Source organism: Oncorhynchus keta, chromosome 33, assembly GCF_023373465.1.
Source record: "Oncorhynchus keta strain PuntledgeMale-10-30-2019 chromosome 33, Oket_V2, whole genome shotgun sequence".
Lineage (NCBI taxonomy): Eukaryota > Metazoa > Chordata > Actinopteri > Salmoniformes > Salmonidae > Oncorhynchus > Oncorhynchus keta.
In genome coordinates, this window is record NC_068453.1 from 12,286,351 (window position 1) to 12,311,105 (window position 24,755).

General features: G+C 43.6%; 2 protein-coding genes across 2 annotated transcripts; one reads left to right on the forward strand and one right to left on the reverse strand.

Moving 5' to 3' along the window:
• Positions 1-594: 594 nt before the first annotated feature.
• On the forward strand, positions 595-6,038 carry tmem229a (transmembrane protein 229A). The gene has a single exon (XM_035748742.2). The coding sequence runs from the start codon at positions 1,651-1,653 to the stop codon at positions 2,674-2,676; it is 1,026 nt and encodes a 341-aa protein (XP_035604635.1). The 5' UTR covers positions 595-1,650; the 3' UTR covers positions 2,677-6,038.
• Positions 6,031-9,713, reverse strand: LOC118365945 (hyaluronidase PH-20-like). The gene is made up of 6 exons (XM_035748240.2): positions 9,501-9,713; positions 9,135-9,301; positions 8,548-8,935; positions 8,185-8,343; positions 7,954-8,043; positions 6,031-7,173 (listed from the first exon to the last, which is right to left on the reverse strand). Exons 1-6 carry the CDS (start codon positions 9,711-9,713, stop codon positions 6,748-6,750), a joined length of 1,443 nt encoding a protein of 480 aa, XP_035604133.1. The 3' UTR covers positions 6,031-6,747.
• Positions 9,714-24,755: the final 15,042 nt, after the last annotated feature.

The following is a 24,755-nucleotide window of genomic DNA, read 5'->3' on the forward strand; positions in this document are numbered from 1 at the left end:
TGGCCTATAGGCTAGCAGGCCATTATATATCGATGACAGATGTGTGTTTGACATCTCAGATGGCCACGTGACCGTTAAACCAGCGGGATGTTAGGTCACTACTCGCTACTGTACAGTTTAGTAGCGTTTTTTCCTGTCACGCCCCCTCCGCGGCGCTCAATCTTCTTGCTGAAGAGAGAGAAGAGGCGATGGGAGAGGGTTTACTCCGCCCAAAATGTGCCCATGAAAATAAGTGAGAAATGTTTGTATGGCGGTCAACGAGAGAGTGTGAAATTTGGTCAACAGAAAATGTAATTGGTCATTTTCTACATGAGACTTATTTGGTCTAATATATGTTTTATAATGAATGGTTAGGTTGTTGTTTGGGGTTTGAGAAGTCAATGAGAGAAGTGAAAATGTCTCTTTAGTTGTTCATTTTCTAAATATATCTAAAGGCACAACCTAGATTCAAGCCAATATCTTAAGTAGTTGAACATGTCATTACTCCAACCTTGTGAAAGTGACAAACTGACACGTCTTAATTTTTATCAAAAACTTTACATCGAAGGGGCGGCTTCGATTTGCACATGCGCAGTTCGGCGCGAAATGACCACTTGACCCGATTACATTTTTTTGCGCATGAGTTTAGCTAGCCATTATTTCATTTATTTTATTTTTTATTAAACAGTGACATGCAAAACACACACAAAAACAGAACAGCCAGAGCGATTCCACAAAGAAATAAGGAATATATCTTCTTCTTTTTTTTATTACAAATCCACATTATATTAATTCAAATACAGACATGTAACGAATACATGTTTAAGACATTTGGTTTTGTATACGTTTTAATGATTCTAAATAGTTTTCCAAAACAGATTTTAGAAAAAAAAGAAATGGGGCTTTTTCTTCATAGATTTTGATTTTATGTATGAAAAATGTTCCTAATAAAAGAAAGAGCTTTTTGATATACTCACGTTCAATTGTGGAATCAGTGTAGTAAAATAATATGTCCAACTTAGATATTGCAATGGTATTATGCATTTTGTTGCCAATATATAGTTTTACATCAGTCCAGAACACTTCACTATGTAAACAATAACAGAATAAGTGTTCAATAGATTCGGTTTGTAGTTCACAAAAACTGCATTCACTGGTAACATCAGGTATATATTTAGAAATCAAGCTATTACAAGGATATAATCTATGGATAATCTTAAAGGACATCTCCTTTACTTTATTGGCCACCATAAATTTGTGTGTGCAATGAGCCAAGCACGGCGCCAGTTTACATCAAACGATGAAGCCCAAAAAAAATATCACAGAAGGGAATAGACTTCATGTGGAAAATATCCCTTAATAAACGATTGTTACATTTATTATCCAGTAAACCTATGCGATTCACCTAAATATCGCGTACAAAGTGAGTTATTCCAAAATATGCATTATTCTGAAGTAAAGATTTTATCCCTCTATGTATAGCTTTAATAACAGTGTCATATTCCTTGCTTGAAACCTCAAAGTTGTATCTAGCAAGGAATATGACATTACCTACAAGCTGGATCTGGGATTTCTATTGGAGAAGCAGCTCGGTTAAAACTACAGAATGTGCCAGGAATAAAGAACAAGAGCTGCTCTCTGATTCTCTCCGAGGAGAGAGAGTGATCAGCCATGGCCAGCTGTCGGAGAGGGAGCCCGCGGAGCCGGGCAGGACAGGCAAGTGGCAGTCTGAGAGCAGCGAGGAAGCCCGGGCAGAGAGATCCTTCCAGCGAGTTAGGGGATGCTGGCGAATCAATGACAGAGCTACCACAATGGTTGCGGCTTTATTTCTATGGGATGCACGGTATCACTTTGGATATCCTTCTTTCGTCGGCACAGGGGCTTTTGGCTGACAGGGACCCCAAACTGTTCGGCTTTTCCTCCCCGTACCTCTGCATCATGCACTCGGTGACCCATTTCTTGCTGGAAAAAATATATTCGCAAAAGAAGTGCTTTCAAGGACGCACAGTAGTTTTTCACCTTGTTTTCTATCCCTCTGTGTACATTGGGTTGCAGATCCTGATTGGGAATATAAACACGCTGACCGAGCACGTTAGAATAGTCTCTGCCACTCAACTCGTCGTTCACTACCTACTGGCACTGTACTTCACCCAAGTTTTCCACAAGGGGCTTGAGCGGCTGCGCTACCACTGCCCCGGGAAACGGACCATGTCTACACCGGCGGAAAAGCGCACCCTGGAGCCGCTGCCTAATAACGGTCTGCCCGATGTTGTGCGATTCCTCTTCTTTGGAATGCACGGCTTTTTGGACGAGATCTTTTTTACCTCGATATTCAACCTCGTGGAGAAATCGGACCGGACCATGAGCGGCCACACGTCCCTGTGGTCCTTCCTGATGTACGGAAGCTGCAGCTTCGTGGTAGAGAAACTCTACCTGCATTTGTACTTTAGACGGGGCTGGAGCACCTGGAGGCGGCTCCCCATCTATATCTGCTTCATCTACACCTGGGAGTTCTGTTGGGGGCTGGCGCTGCGGCAGTACGATGCATGCTCATGGGACTATTCCCACTATCCATTCAACTTCATGGGCCTGATCACGCTCCTCTACCTGCCTGGATGGGTCTGCATCAGTCTCTACCAGGATATTCTGTCCAGCGTTCTGCTGCGCGTGGTGGTGTGTGCCAAAGACGAGGAGTGAAGCCACCCAGGGCAGGGCGCTGGCATCAACGTCTGCCATGTGTCCAGGGGGTAAAAAACGATATTATAGGCCTAGGTCAATTTGATTTAGGGACTGTTGATACCAATACAAAGAAAGAAGAGGACATTTAAGACCATCAATGTTGTACTCAGACTTAAATAATGTGTATTTCCCTTGTGGAAATGTGGAATTGATGTGGCTGTTTAGAAAGCATATTTTATCAGTGATTCTAACAAATAGCCTATCAATTTGTGACAGGTAGCCTAAAAGCACAGACATGCCTTGCCTGGCATGTGATGACACACAGACATGCCTTCTGCTGTGATGACAACTGACATTTCGAACTTTGATGTAGATGAAACAATAATATTTCACATTTTACACTTCACTTGCTTGCTCATTTTAGAGCTGTGAATTAATTCCTAAACTATATTGACAAAGTCAGCCATATGCATGGTGGCACCATTTGACGAGGTTGGTCTCTTCAATCCCAGAGCAAGCTTTGAACTCATTTCTGCATGGCTGCATTCATGATCACTTAATTGCTTAAATCATATTACCTTAAAACAATGCATGACATTTGGAAATAAAATAGCTTCTAAAAAGTTCAAAATGTATGTAGCGTGAGATGTAATCGAACCGAATAGAACAGGTGGTGGACCGAATTCATTTCACTGTGAATCTTTTTCTGAACCAAACCTTAACCTTACTGTGTTGGAGTGCCTTTCTGAGCAAACCTACAGACAACTGGACTAAAGACAAACTGAACTACACTGTGGGCCAGTTTCCCCCTTGTCCTGGCCAAACGCAAAATCAAGCTCAATGGGGAATTGATAGTGCTTTAGGGGCTACAACTATAGGCTTAATCTGGGTCATGTAAACAGGCAATGTGTGCCAATCAGACAGACCCTGATGATCAGCTTTATATTTCTCCCATCTTTACGTAGGGGCATCCCAGACCCAGGCTTGTTTACCTAACATTTATAAAGCAGCGGAGCACGAGTCAGCTTTTTATGGTTTACACTCTATAGGTTGATCTGGAGTGGGCAATATCGGGAGTCAGCAGACCTGGTTTCAAATACTACTTGAAATCTTTCAGGCACTTTCACTGTTTGTTTTAACCTGCCTGGAGTGCGAGATGGACGGGTTTTGGGGTTTGAATTTTTGCGGCTATTCTATTGGTTCCACGCCAGGAAAGCTCAATCAAGCCTAGATAAAGTATTTGAAATGATTTCAGAATAGTATTTGAATCCAGGTCTGGGATCAACCTCCATGCATAGAGCTCTTTGGCATATATCGTTCTGCCTGTTTTATTTCCTCGTTTGCCATTGTACCAAACGGTCAAGTCTCATGTTCTCTCTGAGGGGCCAAACACATACAGTATGTGTGGATACCTGGCACTGTGACTTCATTAGCAACCTGTTCCAACCTTATACTCTTTGGAAAGTACGTTTAGAAACGTATCGTTTTTGCTCTTTTTACTGATTGTCATGATTCTCTAGCGTGTTTCGAATGCATTTTACCGCCTGCCTTCATCAGTCCTGGGGATCCCGTGAAACGAAGGTTGGGGGTCACTGAACGCTGGTAATATTGATGAGTAATACTAGTGCAGGGAGAAATATCTTATAACATAATGTCATTCAAATATTACAACTTTTACACATGTTGATTTTTGTCCGATTGTTATGAATATGGACGGAATGGTTCATGCCGTGGGAGTTTCCCTGGCCTGCGCGAACAACACCATACCTTCCAGTCGTCTAGAGACTCACACTGGACGGACTGATATGACACAATTATTTTCCTTTTGGTTTTGTCGTTTCAAAATGGTGGGCTTTTGTTGTGAGCGATGCAAAAGAAGGATACACATGGTGAATAGGACCAGGAGTTTCTTTCCTGGTTATGTGGTCGGGGAGGATCTCCTGTCCCTGGTGAAGTTGTTATCTTAACTATATAAGGTTTATTTTTAAATGTGAGGTTTGGAAATCGTTGATCAACTGTATTTAATAATACACTACAATCATGTACTACATGGCTCACAATGAGGAAGTAAAACCATGTTTATTTTAGGCTATAAATGAAGAGAGCCCGAAAGTATTCTTGCTATAGTATGCCCATGGTGGAATTTAATTTAATCAATCACTGGATGGAAATAGTGTAGCCTGTATACTGTACATTACTTCAATCTTAAAGAATTCCATGTTGAACCGACAAGGTTTGCCCAGTTCATGTTCATGTTGTCTTGATTGACTTTGTGCTCTCACTAAATTGTTTGTATTTGCAGGTTGTCTGTGTTTCTCTCAGATCAGCTTCCTTGGAAATCTGCGCAATGTCATAAAAAACTAAATCCCTGACCTTTACAGGAAACCGCACCTCAAATATATAAAGTCAACACTGCTCTGTGAGTGGATCAAGAGATACTAAATGACTCTTATCTGTGCCTGGTGTCAGATTGAGTCTGCATGAGAGGCAGAGATGATGAATCTGTTTTTTCCACCTCTGCACTGTTTGTTGTGTGTGTGTGTTGTGTGTGTGTACGTGTGTACGTGTGTGTGTGTACATGTACGTGTGTGTGTGCATGCGTGCGTGCGTGTGTGTGTGTTTAGACTAGGCTACCCATGGAAAGTTGTCAAGGAGGCCATTCAGCGAGGTTGGAGGGGTAAGGTAAGAAGAGCTGTATTGTACACGTAGGGACCTGTTATTTATGTTCTCATATATCTGATACCCAGTGACACAGCACCATCAGCCTATCTGATTGGCCATAAACATCTAGGGACAGCATTGGCTTATCTAATTGGCCGGATGACTCCCATCATTCACTTCTCCTTCTGGACTCATTATCTCCCTGCAGACTTCCTCTATTTGTTACAACAGTAAAACAATGATACTAACACAGTATTTAGTGTTGCTGCTTACTGCTTCACTGGTTCTCTGAGGTATCACTTCTCCGTTTCCAGTTATAACACTCGCACACGCTCAAACTCTTAATAGGCCTAACTCCAGAAGTCTGGCTAAAATTCAAGGTCATTCTTTACAGAGTAAAGCAGGCTAACGCTTAAATTCCAAATATCTGCAGTAATCTACTTTAATGCTTAATAAGGCTTTGGGCTCTACCGTGGTCTACCCCCTCGAGTTTCAAGAAACTCCAAAGCAAGGCAGGAGACATCCACACACACACTCAAGGTTTATTATTATCAGGGCAGGGCAAGGAACATCTCATATTACACTATTGGCATTTAACTTTCATTACAGTCTTTCGCAATGTGTGGAGAAGAAACTATTAGTACCTCTTGTCAATGTCACTGAATAAAATATTTACAATAACAGCTGTAATAGGTGCCTGTCTTCACAACATCAACACCGTGAGGGTCAGTAGTGCAATGGTCAACCAATGACACTGTAAATACTCACAGAGACAGAGAGTCGTGTTTTTATTTACATATGCACTCAAATCATATACAAATAACTACTGAAGAAATGTTGTCGCAGATTAACCATCTCTTCTTGCAAGAAACTCTTCTCTTCTCTTCTCTTCTTTGTTTCTTTGTTCCAGTCGCAACATATCTATTTCCTGCTGAATGACATCAGTAGACCGGTAAATAAGTGTGGAGCTTCATCATTACTGCAGCGTGAACCTTATTAAGTCACAGAGAAAACAGCGATTTACCCAGGTTTTACAGTACTGCATGGCATTCTCTGTAGTTTGTCCTTATCCGCAATCTTTCAATCAACATATCACCCGAAGCCAACATCTGCATGAGACATTATTACCTTTATTTAAGTAGGCAAGTCAGTTAAGAACAAATTCTTACTTTCAGTGGGTTAACTGCCTTGTTCAGGGGCAGAACGGCAGATTTGTACTTTGTCAGCTCAGGGATTTGAACTTGCAACCTTTCGGTTCCTAGTCCAACGCTCTAACCACAAGGCTACCCTGCCGCACATCGCTTACCTCTGATAATTATTACAGTATTATTATGAAAGTCAAACAAGAGACTTGGGCCACCTTGCGTATGTTACATAGGACACAGTCCAGTTACACAGGTCAACACTCATGGTCCATCCATCGGTGTTTCAGTGTTTTTTCAAGTTCTCTTTAATGGTTGACTGTTCCATATCAGCGATCACTTTATTCAGTGTCTTAGTCTTGTCGGACAGACCCTGATGCTTCAGTCTAAACACCAGTGCTTTAGACAGGTGTATGGGCAGCTTGGGGGAACATGTCCGTCCTGCATAGCATTGACAGGTGAACCTCCTGGAGAAGAGAGTCAGGTCAGCCAGACTGGGCGTCCCCAGGACCATGTACGTGCCCCTGGCCCGGAGGATACGGAAGTTCCCTGAGGACAGGTGGAGGTAGTGGTCCGACTCGTAGTGCTTCCGGACGCAGCGCCCGTTCCCCTGGCACAGGAAGTCACCGCAGAGCTGGGCGGCGGCTGTCACGTTGGCGACGTAGGGGTTGAGCGTGGTGGTGAGGTACGAGGAAAGAGCCTGACAGGACGCCTGTGGGGAGAAAGTCGGAGGAAATGAAAACTCTTCATGTCCACCCGTAGTGGTGAGGTACACCTAGTGAGGCTCACAGGACGCCCGTGGGAAGGGAGGGTGGAGGGAAGGATCAATACACCAAAGGAAGTCAAGTGGATTCATGTGTGCTGGGGTTTAACGTAATATTCTATTCATGGTGAGAATACTTTTTCCTGTTTTCGTCTAGTTTTGTTGCTTAAAACAATGTTCCGTGTCTCAAATGGCACCCTACAAATGTCAGTGGCATTGGCTTTCAGTGTGAGTAGGGAGTATCACCTTGAGTGTGTATGTGTGTCAGAAGCCCTGTTTATACCTGGCTCTAGCATGCGTCCTTTGTCCTGATATTGTCTACATTCTGATTTTGCCCACATTTTCAGAACTATGTGAGGCTTTGGTATTAATGTGTGACTCAAATCCGTCCATTGTGTCCACATTGTGACCAGATTTCCTTGTCCCACCCTGTATGCATATTTATTTGTTTTAAGATGCATATTAATGCCATAAGTTAATGGTGCCACCTGTCAAATATTTTAGAAGGCAGCATAAGGATGATTTAAATGGTTTCACTGTCCAGATCCATGTACACTTGTAAGATATCCAGACACAATGTGTGCCTGACCACCTCCGGAGGTGCTGAGCAAGATCTGATCACAATGCATCTTTTGATTGTCTACGTACACCTGCATGAAAATGTGGGCACAATCAGAATGTGGACAAATGTCACAACCAGGTATGAACAGGGCTAGAGTATCACCTAACCTTGTCATCGTAGTCGGCACTGGCCCCCCACAGCACGGCTCCTGAGGCCCCCACGGCAGCACTCTCCCCGATGGTGCTGACCAGGTCCCCCTGGAGAACATTACACAGTTAAAGCAGAGAAGGGTTATTATTACGGTGGTAGGGGTTATGACAGAGGTAACTGCACCTCATGACAACATTCCTCTGACCTCAGAACCCCACCATCACCCTGTTTCATGTGTCATTTCTCACCTGGCTGAGGAAGCGTCTGTTCTGGTCGATGAATACGGGTCGTGTGTACACGTAGACGGGTGCGGTGGTGGGCCGGGCGGGCAGGGCAGCCACCCTCAGCGCCTCTTGGACTCGGTTTCTCACCAAGAGGGCGGCGCTATGCCTGTCCCCTAGAGACGCCTAAAGGAGGCACAACAACCCCATACGAGTTAGTCTCCCTTACCTTACCTACAAACTAAGAAGCACTACAAACTAGGAAGCACTTTAGTATAACATGACAAACTACATAGGAGATGGCAAAACCAAAACACATCTGGGGGTAGATGTTAGATTATGAATTAGTCATATCCTGCCCTACTTCCAACAAACAAAAAACATTCTTACCTGCAGGTATATAGAGGGGTAGAGTGCAGAACTTGCCTCCCACAGCCAGAGCAGCTCATCGTTCTGCCCCATCACCTCCTTGGTACATCTCCCTGTGTATCCCGGCTCCATCCATCCATGGTTATAACAGTTGGGGAACAGGTAGAATCCCCACTGGTAGTTGGGCCTGAGGCGGCTACCCAAGGACAGAGTCTCTGCCATGTAGCTGCGGGCTGCTGCCTGGAACTGCTTCTTGGCCGCAGCCGTGGCCCGCCAGGCTGTGAGGGAGCGGTCCCTCTGGCGGGCATGGGTCACTGATAGGGTCCTGTAGATCCACTTGGATCCCCAGTTCCTGGCCCACAGGGGGCGCCAGTCCTCCCAGTCGATCACAGCCAGGCCACGGGCCGTCCTGGAGGGAGGTGGTGGAGCAGTAAAGTTATAGACTTATTATGCACTGATCTCAGGTCAGTTTTGTATCCCCAACTCTCCCTTAATGGTTAAGGTTAGTGTTTCAACATGGTGAGCTAAACATCGATCTGTGCCTAAGGGCAACCTCAACACGGTTAATAATTAAGGTTAGGGTTTTGGAGCTGATTCTAGGTCAGTACTTGGAGGGGATGTAGTAGTTGATGTCAGCCCGGGCCTTGGCCAGACTGGCCCTAAGGCTTCCTCTCTGGGGGATGCCTCCGTAGAATTGCTGCCTGGAAGGCAGGTCCACGTGGGGGTAGAGCCCCAGTCGGTCAGTATAGAACAGAGACAGGAACTGACCTGGCACCTAGAAACAGGGAGGAAGGAAGCACAGTAACGTTTTTGTTAGGAAAAAGTTATGTCTTGTACTTCTCGCAATACATCCCTGTTAGGACATTGAAGTATATGATTGTTTCAGGTTTGATGTGTCAAACATTGTTATGGACATCCTTCAATTTCAAACACGTTACCAGCTATCCAAGAGGAATGTGCGTATTGTTTCTTACCTTGGCAGGTGTGGCCACGCCTCTGTAGGGGGAGGTGTCCAGGGAGATGTTGTACCTGTTACAGACCAGCTTTGGGATGTTCCAGGTCACTATGAAGGGCTCACGGTCAAATAGAGGGGGGGCAGTGTGGGGGAGAGGATGGGGGGAGGTTTTGGGCGGATTAGGAGTGGAGTTTTTGGGTAAGGAACGCTTGGTAGAGGGAAGAGGAGCCATTGTTGTTTTGGGAAGAGAAGGAACAGTAGTTCTGAAGAGAGGAGGGGTGAAGACCTGAAAGAAATGAGGAGTGATAGTTTTGGGACGTGGATGGGAAGTTTTGGGGCAGGGACTGGTGGTATGGGGGAGAGGAGGAGGAAGAGAAGGGGGGGTTTTGAGTAAGGGAGGGTTGGACGTTTTGGGGAGACGAGGGCGGGATGTTTTGGGAAGGGGAGGGGTAGTATGAGGAGGTGGAGGAGGGGAGGTTTTGGGGGGGAGTGTGATGGTGGTTGTGAACAGGGGAGGGATGGTGGTGGAGGAAGTATAGAGGGGAGGACCGGGGGAGGACTGAGGGAGAGGAGAGGTAGTGATTTGGGGGAGAGGAGGAATGGTCGTTTTGGGAGGACGGGGGCGGGCGGTTTTCGGGAGATGAGGAGTTGTAGTTTTGGGGAGACGAGGCCGAGAGGTTTTCGGGCGATGAGAGGAGAAGATTTTGGGGAGACGAAGGCGATATGTTTTGGTTAGGTGATGGGAGGTATCGGGAAGAGGAGGGACCGTGGTTGTGAAGGAAGTGTAGGGGACAGGAGAAGGGGAGAACTGAAAGAGAGAAGGGGTAGTGGTTTTGGGTAAAGGAGGCACAGTGATTTTGGGGAGACGAAGGTGGGATATTTTGGGAAGACGAGTGGGGGAAATTATGGGGAGATGAGGAAAGGTAGTTTTGGGGGTTTTGGGAGAGGTTTTGGGTATCGGAATGGTCATATAGGGAGTAGGAGCAGGGGAGGTTTTGGGAAGGAGAGGGAAGGTAGTTTTGGGGAAACGAGGGTGAGAGATTTTGGGGAGACAAGGGTGAGAGGTTTTGGGGAGATGAGTCAGGGAGGTTTTTGGTAGGGGACTGGCTGTGTCGGGGAGAAGAGAAGGGGATGTTTTGGGGAGACGAGGGCGGTAGGCTTTGGGGGGACGACGGCGGTAGGTTTGGTTTAGGGGAGGCAAGGTATTGAGGATGGGAGGAGGGGAAGTTTTGGGGAAAGGAGGGACAGTTTTTGTGGAGAGGGGAAGTATGGTGGTGGAGGTGGTGTAAGAGAGAGGAGCAGGCGTGGACTGAGAGACAGGAATTATGATTGCTTTGGAGAGAAGTGGGCGAGGGGTTTTGAGTAGATGAATGGGGGAGATTTTGGGGAGGTGCAGATGGGAAGTTCTGGGGAGGGGACTGGTCATATAGAGAGGAGTAGGAAGGGAAGTTTTGGGGAGACGAGGGCGGGAGGGTTTTTGGAGGAGGCGTGTAGTATGAGGGAGTCGAGGGCGGAGAGTTTTGGGTTTGGTACGGTTGGTATGAGGTAGAGTAGCATGGGAGCTTTTGGGAAGAGGAGGAACAGTGGTTTTGGAGAGGAGTGGGATGGTGATGTAGGGGAGAGGGGCGGGCGAGGACTGAGAGAGAGGAAGGGTTAAGGTGGTGAAGGAAGTTTGACGTTGGGGCTGGGGGGATGTGGAAGTGTGGGTGAGAGGAGAGGTGGCAGTAAGTGTAAGAGAAGGGCTGGAGGTTGTTGGAGGTAGGAGGGTAGTGGAGCTGATGACACCCAGGAGAGAGATGAGGACGGACAGCAGCAGTACAAAGCCCCTGCTCTTCTGGATGTACCAACCCATCCTTTCTCCTGTGGAGGAGAAACATTTAGCAAAGAAACAGACAACAAACTGTCAGTAGGAAGTGTACTGCGTATAGAACATGTTTACTGTACAGATTTACAGATGGCTGTTTGTTTTAGTCATTTAGAACTTACAGTAATTTAGAACTTATAGTCATTTAGAACTTACAGTCATTTAGAACTTACAGTAATTTAGAACTTACAGTCATTTAGAACTTACAGTCATTTAGAACATACAGTCATTTAGAACTTACAGTCATTTAGAACTTACAGTCATTTAGAACTTACAGTCATTTAGAACTTATAGTCATTTAGAACTTACAGTCATTTAGAACTTACAGTCATTTAGAACTTACAGTCATTTAGAACTTACAGTTATTTAGAACTTACAGTCATTTAGAACATACAGTCATTTAGAACTTACAGTCATTTAGAACTTACAGTCATTTAGAACTTATAGTCATTTAGAACATACAGTCATTTAGAACTTACAGTCATTTAGAACTTATAGTCATTTAGAACTTACAGTCATTTAGAACTTACAGTCATTTAGAACTTATAGTCATTTAGAACTTACAGTCATTTAGAACTTACAGTCATTTAGAACTTACAGTCATTTAGAACTTACAGTCATTTAGAACTTATAGTCATTTAGAACATACAGTCATTTAGAACTTACAGTCATTTAGAACTTATAGTCATTTAGAACTTACAGTCATTTAGAACTTATAGTCATTTAGAACTTACAGTCATTTAGAACTTACAGTCATTTAGAACTTATAGTCATTTAGAACTTACAGTCATTTAGAACTTACAGTCATTTAGAACTTACAGTCATTTAGAACTTACAGTCATTTAGAACATACAGTCATTTAGAACTTACAGTCATTTAGAACTTACAGTCATTTAGAACTTATAGTCATTTAGAACTTACAGTCATTTAGAACTTATAGTCATTTAGAACATACAGTCATTTAGAACTTACAGTCATTTAGAACTTACAGTCATTTAGAACTTATAGTCATTTAGAACATACAGTCATTTAGAACTTACAGTCATTTAGAACTTATAGTCATTTAGAACTTACAGTCATTTAGAACTTAGTCATTTAGAACTTACAGTCATTTAGAACTTACAGTCAGTCATTTAGAACATACAGTCATTTAGAACTTATAGTCATTTAGAACTTACAGTCATTTAGAACTTAGTCATTTAGAACTTACAGTCATTTAGAACTTACAGTCAGTCATTTAGAACTTACAGTCATTTAGAACTTATAGTCAGTCATTTAGAACTTACAGTCATTTAGAACTTACAGTCATTTAGAACTTACAGTCAGTCATTTAGAACTTACAGTCATTTAGAACTTACAGTCATTTAGAACTTACAGTCAGTCATTTAGAACTTACAGTCATTTAGAACTTACAGTCATTTAGAACTTACAGTCAGTCATTTAGAACTTACAGTCATTTAGAACTTACAGTCATTTAGAACTTACAGTCAGTCATTTAGAACTTACAGTCATTTAGAACTTATAGTCAGTCATTTAGAACTTACAGTCATTTAGAACTTACAGTCATTTAGAACTTATAGTCAGTCATTTAGAACTTAGTCATTTAGAACTTACAGTCATTTAGAACTTAGTCATTTAGAACTTACAGTCATTTAGAACTTACAGTCATTTAGAACTTACAGTCATTTAGAACTTATAGTCATTTAGAACATACAGTCATTTAGAACTTACAGTCATTTAGAACTTACAGTCATTTAGAACTTCTACAGACATTTATTTGTTTCACAGAGAGATGTGTATCATCTTAACAATCTTCTCACAAACTATTTTCAATCCCTTTCCCCATGTCCTTAAATGAACCTCCTTGGCTAAATGTTGTTGCCATGTCAGAATGCTGGCTATGGCAGCTGAGTGCCAGCCTCAAAGATGCCCACAAAGATGGCTGGCACTGTATGGAAGAACTGCCACGGAACTGCCATTTGGATAATCACTATCCCTTATCCCCAGCCTGCCAAGCCAAACCCACAGATAGACATAACGACAAGGTAAAAGACAGACGACACGGTACCTGGTCATCCCTTCACATCAGGTCTTAACCACAGCTCCTTGATCTGACGACACTCTGGATCCAACGAAGACACCTTGGCTTTGGGAGAAATGGCTTTCGCACCTCATCAGACCAGACTAAGAAGGTACTGTAAAAACAACCTACTGGGTATCCTATACAGAGGAGACTAGACCCATTTCCTACACAGACCATCAGGAGGGAGGAGAAAGCTGGGCAGAGCTGTGTATAAGGATGCACCCACCACTGCCTGTTTGTCTATCAAGAATAACTTGTTATGGTCTGCACCAGCCAAGTTGGTCTTGGAGCAAGAGAGGATGAGACACCTGGGTGTGAGGTTGTAGAGCGTGTACTGTTTTAACCTCTGTAGCAAACAGTCTGGGACCGGGGGCAGGGACCGGGGGCAGGAGCTTGGCCGGAGTAAATACGGATTGTTAAGAGGATCGGCTGGGGCAGCATATGGGACTAGGGCTAGGTTAGGCTGGGGTATGGGGTTTCGGCAGTGGATGGGGATTGTGATCGATAAGGAGATTGGTAAGGGAATCTTAAAGGGGATGAGCTGGGGCTGCATATGGGGTTGGGACTGAGATTGGGACTGGACAGAGCATCACAAACAGTTTATGCTTTTGTATTTATAGCAGTATTTCCGAATGCCTTACTCATTCTGATTTGATTGCCTTTACACTGCACTGAATCAAAGCCGCCTTAAAATAGAGGTGTCACATGTCACAGTCAACCGCACAGGGGTTCCGGTTATGAAACTGGGCTAGTTATCAAAGCACTGTAGCTGTGTAGTAATCTAAATCAATGAGACTTCCTGAACCTGACAGTCTGAGAAAGAACTTATAACAATTGTAACTTTCTATTGTCTGGTTCAGAGCACATTGTTTCGGTCATCTCCAGTACGCAGCTCGATGGGAACACTGGTTATCTGTGCAGCGCTCCGCTCTGGCCAGACTAGTTGTCTATGCAGACCATTTCACACCTCAGTGACAGGAGAGAGGACTATTACGTAATAGATCCTACACTGAATGTTGCTTAGAGACTCACTAGCAGCAACACCACAATAGTCCGGGGTGTCAAACGTGTTTGTGGGAACAGACATGTTTTTCCTCCTAGGCCTCCAACGCGACAATGCGATTCAGACACTGATGAATACATACTTCTTTCAGGCATGGAAAGGGCAAGCTGGGAGAGGGTGGGAGGTATTGCAAGGTCTCTCTGCAGCTTACGGTACATTATTGTGAGGTCAAATATAAGGTAGACATACAGGCTGGAGGGTTCACATAGAGCTGAGAAACCATAATAAACCATAAATCATTAGACAAAATGGCCAGGGCTTGAATGCAGAGTCTTGAATGCAGTACAAGTATTGAATGTAGTTACTACGATATGAAATGATAGTAAAACAACAACAAACTCATTTTGAAATGAAGAAGGGCTGTACTTCATGAATCGTGATAGACTAAATTCCTCTGAATCTATTGAGGCCATAGCACTGGCAGCACACCTCATTTTCTCTCTTTTCGCACAATGAACTCTGTGACATATGACCTCTGACCTGGTAATACTGGCTTACTATAGGATTACAGTCATGGGGCTGGGGAGTGGTCGGCGGTGACGGTGATGTGGGAGGACACGTGCCAGGGCCACAGGCACAGGGTGCTGATGGGGGATGGGAGGTGGATGTGGGGAGGTCAGAAATACAATTACATTGTATGATGTTAAAGAGCACATGTCGAACTCATTCCACGGAGGGCCAAGTGTCTGCGGGTTTTCGCTCCTCCCTTGTACTTGATTGATGAACTAAGGTCAGTAATTAGTAAAGAACTCCCCTCACCTGGTTGTCTAGGTATTAATTGACAGGAAAAATCAAAAACCCACAGACACTAGGCCCTCCATGGAATGAGTTTGACACCCCTGTTACAGAGGGTTAATGGATTATTTCATATACAGTGGGGCAAAAAAGTATTTAGTCAGCCACCAATTGTGCAAGTTCTCCCAATTAAAAAAATGAGAGGCCTGTAATTTTCATCATAGGTACACTTCAACTATGACAGACAACATGAGGGGAACATCCAGAAAATCACATTGTAGGATTTTTTATGAATTTATTTGCAAATTATGCTGGAAAATAAGCATTTGGTCACCTACAAACAAGCAAGATTTCTTGCTCTCACAGACCTGTAACTTCTTTAAGAGGCTCCTCTGTACTCCACTCGTATTAATAGCACCTGTTTGAACTTGTTTTCAGTATAAAATACACCTGTCCACAACCTCAAACAGGCACACTCCAAACTCCACTATGGCCAAGACCAAAGATCTGTCAAAGGACACCAGAAACAAAATTGTAGACCTGCACCAGGCTGGGTTGGCGCACCCCCCTTGGGTTGTGCCGTGGCGGAGATCTTTGTGGGCTATACTCAGCCTTGTCTGAGGATGGTAAGTTGGTGGTTGAAGATATCCCTCTAGTGGTGTGGGGGCTATACTTTGGCAAAGTGGGTGGGGTTATATCCTTCCTGTTTGGCCCTGTCCGGGGGTGTCCTCGGATGGGGCCACAGTGTCTCCTGACCCCTCCTGTCTCAGCCTCCAGTATTTATGCTGCAGTAGTTTATGTGTCGGGGGGCTAGGGTCAGTTTGTTATATCTGGATTACTTCTCCTATCCTATTCGGTGTCCTGTGTGAATTTAAGTGTGCTCTCTCTAATTCTCTCTTTCTCTCTTTCTTTCTCTCTCTCGGAGGACCTGAGCCCTAGGACCATGCCTCAGGACTACCTGACATGATGACTCCTTGCTGTCCCCAGTCCACCTGGCTGTGCTGCTGCTCCAGTTTCAACTGTTCTGCCTTATTATTATTTGACCATGCTGGTCATTTATGAACATTTGAACATCTTGGCCATGTTCTGTTATAATCTCCACCCGGCACAGCCAGAAGAGGACTGGCCACCCCACATAGCCTGGTTCCTCTCGAGGTTTCTTCCTAGGTTTTGGCCTTTCTATGGAGTTTTTCCTAGACACCGTGCTTCTACACCTGCATTGCTTGCTGTTTGGGGTTTTAGGCTGGGTTTCTGTACAGCACGTTGAGATATCAGCTGATGTACGAAGGGCTATATAAATACATTTGATTTGATTTGATTTGGGAAGACTGAATCTGCAATAGGTAAGCAGCTTGGTTTGAAGAAATCAACTGTGGGAGCAATTATTAGAAAATGGAAGACATACAATACCACTGATAATCTCCCTCTATCTGGGGCTCCACGCAAGATCTCACCCCATGGGGTCAAAATGATCACAAGAACGGTGAGAAAAAATCCCAGAACCACACGGGGGGACCGAGTGAATTACCTGCAGAGAGCTGGGACCAAAGTAACAAAGCCTACCATCAGTAACACACTACGCCGCCAGGGACTCAAATCCTGCAGTGCCAGACGTGTCCCCCTGCTTAAGCCAGTACATGTCCAGGCCAGTCTGAAGTTTGCTAGAGAGCATTTGGATGATCCAGAAGAAGATTGGGAGAATGTCATATGGTCAGATCAAACCAAAATATAACTTTTTGGTAAAAACACAACTCGTCGTGTTTGGAGGACAAAGAATGCTGAGTTGCATCCAAAGAACACCATACCTACTGTTAAGCATGGGGGTGGAAACATCATGCTTTGGGGCTGTTTTTCTGCAAAGGGACCAGGACGACTGATCCGTGTAAAGGAAAGAATGAATGGGGACATGTATCGTGAGATTTTGAGTGAAAACCTCCTTCCATCAGCAAGGGCATTGAAGATGAAACGTGGCTGGGTTTTTCAGCATGACAATGATCCCAAACACACCGTCCGGGCAACGAAGGAGTGGCTTCGTATGAAGCATTTCAAGGTCCTGGAGTGGCCGAGCAAGTCTCCAGATCTCAACCCCATAGAAAATCTTTGGAGGGAGTTGAAAGTGCGTGTTGCGCAGCAACAGCCCCAAAACATCACTGCTCTAGAGGAGATCTGCATGGAGGAATGTGCCAAAATACCAGCAACAGTGTGTGAAAACCTTGTGAAGAGTTACAGAAAACGTTTGACCTCTGTCATTGCCAACAAAGGACAGATAACAAAGTATTGAGATAAACTTTGTTATTGAACAAATACTTATTTTCCACCATAATTTGCAAATAAATTCATTAAAAATCCTACAATGTGATTTTCTGGATTTTTTTTCTCATTTTGTCTGTCATAGTTGAAGTGTACCTATGATGAAAATTACAGGCCTCTCTCATCTTTTTAAGTGGGAAAACTTGCACAATTGGTGGCTGACTAAATACTTTTTTGCCCTACTGTATAGTACATTGTTGACATTGTCTTTTGAGAAGACAAAGTCAGAGAGAATTTGCATGTGAGTGACTTTCCGGTACATTTTCAAATCTAACCACAAGATGGTGCTCCTGGTATGACATATGCATGGGGTTGTGGTGGCTAAATTGTCCAATATAATTGTCCCAATACAATTTCCATCCTAACCCTTCCGCCATAATGGAGAGAGGTGAACTGTTAGTCTTGATGCAAACGAATCCAATGTCCAGAGTTTGATTCAAGTCGAAATATTAGAATCCATGTATTTGTCGTTCTTCTTGTTCTTGTTATTGTTCAATTCAAACCAAAGAAACAAACAACATGCATGGTTTGGTTTGGTCAAATGAGTGTGTGCTGCCATTGCAGTCACTCTGAAGACGTGGATGTCGATTAAGGCAGCCCTCTGCACCTCTCTGATTCAGAGGGGTTGGTTTAAATGTGGAAGACACGTTTCAGTTGAATGCATTCAGTTGTACAACTGACTGGGTATCCCCCTTTCCTTTCCCTTTCCCGATAGGCCTTGGAGCCTGTAGACATTTGAACTGAGTTCCCCTTCAGTAGAGGGGGATATACACACCTGAAGATGAATGGCAGTAACACATTAACATATACAATATAAGCCAGGGATGAGCAACTGGTAGGTCACCCCTTTCCTAGGCCCGCAGATCCATTGCCAAAACGTACTGTTTAGAGTTAGAATAGTAGAATACACAAGGTGCCATTTTGGAATGTGGTTGTGCATCAGCAGTTTTTCACTTGTGATGTCAGTCACTGGGATTCACTCAATTAGTCACCATCCCCATTGATTTTGTTAGTCACTCTCACTCAGATATCATATTAAAAACTGCAACCATTTTTCTCCACCCAATGGCAAAATGTATTAGAGTTGCAGGAAATGAGGTGTACAATTGTAAAATGGGGGGAGCAACACAACTGAACTTAGAGGCCCCAAAAGGCTAGGGCTGGCTCTGACTGCATGTAGAACCGTGAGCCGACGCAACCCCTCAGGATGAATTCATGTTTCTGGTGGCCCCCACCCCCATCAGAGTTGCCCAAGCTCTGACAAAGACGGAACCTTTTTCTTGTTTTTTTTCTTTCCAATGCAATGATATTTTCACAGGTTCCTCACTCAGCCTTTTCCTGTAGATGTCCCTTTCATACCTTTTACTGTTACTTTTTTTTTGTATTTAGTTTTTTACCCCTATTTCGTGATATACAGTTGGTAGTTACAGTCTTGTCCCATCGCTGGAGAGGCAAAGGTCGAGAGCCATGCGTCCTCCGAAACACTGCTTCTTGACACGCTACTTGCTTAACCCAGAAACCAGCCGCACCAAGGCGTCGGAGGAAACACCTTAGGAAAGGCCCGCCACTGGAGTCACTAGAGCGAGGCGGGATCTGTAGTGATGCCTCAAGCACTGCTGCGCCTCTCGGGAGGCCTTTTAGTATTCATTTGTGCAGTTGAATGAGTGAATGAGTGGAGAAGGGAAAAAAGAAGGGCTATGTTATATGATCTTTATTTCTGCCTAGTATATACTGCCCTCTTGTGGTACAGTTATATTTAATCTATCTGTCTCTGATCTCTATCTCTCCCTATGTCTCTCTCTGGTCTCTCTATCTCTCCCTCTGTCTCTCTCTGATCTCTCCCTCTATCTCCCTCTGATCTCTGTCTCCCTCCCTGTCTCATACGAACTCTAATTTTCTTCATTCATTAAGTTACATAATCAATTATTTCTGTTCTGTGGGCATTTGAGGAACTGACCTGGTTGCTGCATTATACTCCCCCCTCACTTCCCATCGCTCTGTGTGTGAGGAGAGCACTGGTATGGCAAGGGCATGTGTGTTTCAAGTTTCACGTTTTTTTAGTAGTCCTGTATATGGGATGCACACCATCCAGCGAAATGCTTACATGCAGGTTCCTTCTCGACAATGCTACCACAATGACAAATAATAAAAGAAAGGAATACGAACAAAGTCAATGGCAGTAGAACAGAATAAACATTTTATCATAAATGTAATACAGGAAGACAATTTATAGCCCAATATGTACATTTGTTTTGGAGACGGGGACGTTGGGGGGCAAGTGTTTAAATTGTGCAGTATTTAGCAATGATAATAAAAGAGTCTGGTAGCAGCAGTTGCGATATGTGTGTAGCATGAATGTTATGTGGGTGTGTGCGTGTTAGGGTTGAGTAGTGGGAACCGGGTTATAGAGATTTCCCAAACCAGGACATTTCTCCCACGCTGCTCGATAGCTGTATAGGTCTCCTAATACAGGAGTATTAAAGGCCTAGTGCACTACTTTTATTAATATAGATTTTTTTACTTACCTTTTTTAGGGGGGGGGGGGTGCTGCAGCTACTTCCTGCGGATATGGGGTTATACATAAGCTTCTAACTTATAGCCTCTGTCTTTTGCACAATTTGCACCTGCGCTCCCATGGACTCGCTTCCTAAAAAAAGCTCCTTAGCTCTTGGAGTCTCCCCCAACAAAAAACTAGACTAGAATAGCTCGCTGGGCATTTTTCTTTAGCATTTGTTATACTAATATAATATTTGTAGAGGGATGCAAGCTCTTGATTGCTCCATGTTAAATACAGCAGCCAATAGAACTAACTGGGAGTGTGAAAGAAGAGAAAAAACACAATGTCGGTAGGCTATCACAGTTATTTAATCAGATCCATTAACCATTCACCCTAACTGAAGAGAAGTGAAAGCCTTCCGCATTTTATTCTAGATTTATTCAAGCATGTCATTAGAACAATGAAGATAAGGAAAACACAACTTATTTCATTTAACTGTTGAAAGCAAAGAAGGGACAAAGCAACAATCGAGAGAGAAAGGAGAACGATACGGGGAAATATTATGAAAGTACAGTACCAGTCAAAAGCTTGGACACACCTACTCATTCAAGGGTTTTTCTTTATTTGTACTATTTTCTACATTGTATTGTATAATGTAGGAGGCATATTTTGGGTCATTGTGTAAGAACCGACGCTGGAGTAGAGAAGCAGGTACGGAGAGTGAACATTTCATTTTGCACAGAAATGGAACAGGAAAGGAAAAGCGTAAGAACTGGGTAACAAAAAAAAACTGTAATGCTGAAGCAGGGAACAGAGCTGGGGAACAGACAGATATAGGGGAGGTAATGAGACAGGTGATTGAGTCCAGGGGAGTGCAATCATTTTCTAATGAGCGTGACGAGGGAAGCAGATGTGCGTAATGATGGTGGCAGGAGTACGTAGTGCTGGGCAGCCTTGCACCCTCGAGCCCATGAAGGAAGAGTGGGAACAGGCGTGACACATTGTCCTGTTGAAAAACAAATGATAGTCCCACTAAGCGCAAACCAGATGGGATGGCGTATCACTGCAGACTGCTGTGGTAGACATGCTGCTTAAGTGTGCCTTGAATTCTAAATAAATCACAGACAGTGTCACCAGAAAAGCACCCCCCACACCATCACACCTCCTCCTCCATGCTTCACGGTGGGAACCACACATGCGGAGATAATCCGTTCCCCTGCTCTGCATCTCACAAAGACACAGAGGATGGAACCAAAAATCTCAAATTTGGACTCACCAGACCAAAGGACAGATTTCCACCGGCCTAATGTCCATTGCTTGTGTTTCTTGGCCCAAGCAAGTCTCTTCTTATTATTGGTGTCCTTTAATAGTGGTTTCTTTGCAGCAATTTGACCATGAAAGCATGATTCACATAGTCTCCTTTGAACAGTTGATGTTGAGATGTCTCTGTTACTTAATTTGAACTCTGTGAAGCATGCATTTGGGCTGCAATCTGAGGTGCAGTTAACTCTAATGAACATATCCTCTGCAGCAGAGGTAACTCTGGGTCTTCCTTTCCTGTGGCAGTCCTCATGAGAGCCAGTTCCATCATAGTGCTTGATGGTTTTTGCGACTGCACTTGAAGAAACTTTCAAAGTTCTTGAAATGTTCTGCATTGACTGACCTTCATTTCTTAAAGTAATGATGGACTGTCATTTATCTTTGCTTATTTGAGCTGTTCTTCCCATAGATTAGTCTTTTACCAAATAGGGCTATCTTCTGTATACCATCCCTACCTTGTCACAACACAACTGATCGCGTTAAGAAGGAAAGAATTTCCACTAATCATATTTTAACAAGGCACACCTGTTCATTGAAATGCATTCCAGGTGACTGCCTCATGAAGCTGGTTGAGAGAATGCCAAGAGTGTGCAAAGGGTGGCTACTTTAAAGAATTTCAAATATAAAATATATTTTGATATGTTTAACACCTTTTTGGTTACTACATGATTCCATATGTGTTATTGCATAGTTTTGAGGTCTTCGCTATTATTATACAATGTAGAAAATAGGAAAAATAAAGAAAAACCCTTGAATGAGTAGGAGTGTTCTGTATATGTCACCCTACTAATTATACCATTTTTAAAACGTCCCTATTAAAATTACATTCATAGCCTATAATTGTACCTTTGAAGGCAGCATGTCCTGAACCAGCAACGCAAGTTCTCTCCCAGCTTCATGGTTTAAAGAGGTGTGTAATTCCAGTACATATAATACAGTATAATACAATACAGTAAAGTAATATAGTCCACAAAATTAGCCTATTGGAGCTTGTTTAGTTTCTTTTCCCAAGAGAGCGTGGCTGCATCTATGGGCTTTTATGTTTTTCTGTCATGCATTATGTGAGGTAGCATATAGCCTACTGTATATCATAGGCTATTTATTGGATAATGGCACTATCATTTGGGCTTTTTTGGGCTTGGGATCATAAAATCTATTTGAAGTAGGGCTCATAGAATATCTTTAATGTATGGCTCGTCAGGCTCAGGTAGCATCAGGCTTGAATCTTCATGCTGGTCAAAGCTCTAATCAAATCCAGACATATTTATATGCTTTAGAATGACACTTCTGATTTTGGCGGGAAATACTGGGTTACCTGGGAGAAAAGGGATCTATTCTTGGGATGGAACATTTATAAATACCGGGAAAATATCAAACCCTAGTGTGTGTGTGTGTGTGTGTGTGTGTCTGTGGGGTGTGTGTGTGTGGTCTGTGGGGTGTGTGTGTGTGTGTGTGTGTGTGTGTGTGTGTGTGTGTGTGTGTGTGTGTGTGTGTGTGTGTGTGTGTGTGTGTACGTGACTGAGTGAGTGCATGTGTGCTAAGGTGCAGGTGGCCAGTCCAGTTTGAGTGTTCAGCTGTCTAATGGCCTCTAGACAGAAACTGTCTCTGAGCCTTTTAGTATCAGACCTAATAATATATAATAATAATAATATATGCCATTTAGCGGACGCTTTTATCCAAAGCGACTTACAGTCATGTGTGCATACATTCTACATATGGGTGGTCCCGGGAATCAAACCCACTACCCTGGCGTTACAAGCGCTACAAGCGCCATGCTCTACCAACTGAGCTACAGAAGGACCTAATGATCCGTTGCCGTCTGCCCGACAGTAAGGGAGTGAACTGCTCATGGCCGGGGTGTGTGGTGTCCTTGATGATGCTACGGGCCTTCCTCTGGCACCATTTTGAGTAGATGTCTTGGAGGGTTGGGAGCACGGTCCCAGTAATGTAGTGGGCCGTCTTCACCATCCGCTGGAGGGTCTTGTGGTCCTGGACGGAGCAATTCCCAAAACCAGGTCGTGATGCATCCGGTCAGGACGCTCTCGATGTTAAGCAGTATTTTGAGAGCACCCTAGTCGGCATGCCGAATTTCTTCAGCCGCCTTAGGAAGTAGAGACGCTGTTGCGCCCTTATATTAGACAAGAGTGTTGGTTTTGTTGGTCCATGTCAAGTCCTCGGTGACGCAGAGGAACTTCAAACTCTGACTCTTTCTTTTGCAGTCCTGTTGATGTGGATCGGACCATGTTCCTTTGGTTTGCTGACGTTGAGGGGGAGGTTGTCCAGGGGTCTCTGAGGTACCGCAACGCATGAGAAGAAAAGTGATGGTGGTGAAATGGACAGCGCTCTCCAAGGTGCTGATTCATTAAAATTATTTTAGACGTCACTGCGGAATATGTACTATGAACACATGTTCGAGCACAGCTGTGGGGCTTACCCAAGTCTGAATCTCTTACAGCCTTTCAAGACATCAATGTACAGCAACATTTTTAGATGTCACTGCAGAACACCCAACATATGCATATAGAGCCCCACAGTGGAGGTGTCATAATACCCATAAAACCAAGCAGTCAAACAGGGAAATGGTTCCAATTGTTTTTCCACCATTCATTTTTCCCATAGGGGAAAATTCAAATAAGGGCTGTGTTTCGTGAAGGCTTACCCTGGGGTGACGTTTTGAAAACCATGGAAATCTCGTTCAGACAAGGTGACCTTGATCAATATATTCGTCTCAATTTACTCTCAGATTCTAAAATGCTAATTAGCATTAAAGCAGCCATAGTGCAAAACTATAAATCCTTGCAAGCACCTTCAAGTCATCTCTATCTGATACTTTTGCTAACAGGTATTTTGTCAATTTGAAACTTTCACAAGACAGTTCCCAGAATTGTCCGTTTAAAGACATTTTCCCAATGTATTCAATACTACATTTAGCTAACATTCAATAGTTAATCCAGAGATTTCTTACCTTTGCCTCGAGTCATAAGTTTCGTCCAGATCATCATGAAATTTGTAGTTATTTATTTTAGACACATTAGCAGATAATTAGCATTTTTTTTTTTGGGGGGTAAATACAGTCAAATATATTTATAAAAGTCATATCGTCCTAGAGAGATTTACACAGTTATCAAAATGTCACGCCAGAGTAAGCGTACACAAAACACAGCCCTTATTTTAGTGTTTCTAAAATCCCCTATGTTGTTGCCGATCCTTGCGGCCTGTGCCTGTCAGGAAGTCCAGGATCCAGTTGCAGAGGGTGGTGTTCAGACCCAGGGCTCTGAGCTTGGAGGGAACAATAGCGCTGAATGCTGAATTATAGTCAATGAACAGCATTCTCACATGGGGTGTTCATCTTGTCCAAATGTGTAAGGGTCGTGTGAATAGCAATGGAAATGGCATCTCCCG

Excerpts from the sequence above, each read along its gene's own strand:
- tmem229a (XM_035748742.2), top strand. The coding sequence starts at position 1,651 with ATGGCCAGCTGTCGGAGAGGGAGCCCGCGGAGCCGGGCAGGACAGGCA.
- LOC118365945 (XM_035748240.2), bottom strand. The coding sequence starts at position 9,713 with ATGGCTCCTCTTCCCTCTACCAAGCGTTCCTTACCCAAAAACTCCACT. Across the intron at positions 8,044-8,184 it reads ACAGACGCTTCCTCAGCCAG|GGGGACCTGGTCAGCACCAT; the intron begins GTGAGAAATGAC and ends AATGTTCTCCAG. Across the intron at positions 7,174-7,953 it reads GTGCCGACTACGATGACAAG|GCGTCCTGTCAGGCTCTTTC; the intron begins GTTAGGTGATAC and ends TTCTCCCCACAG.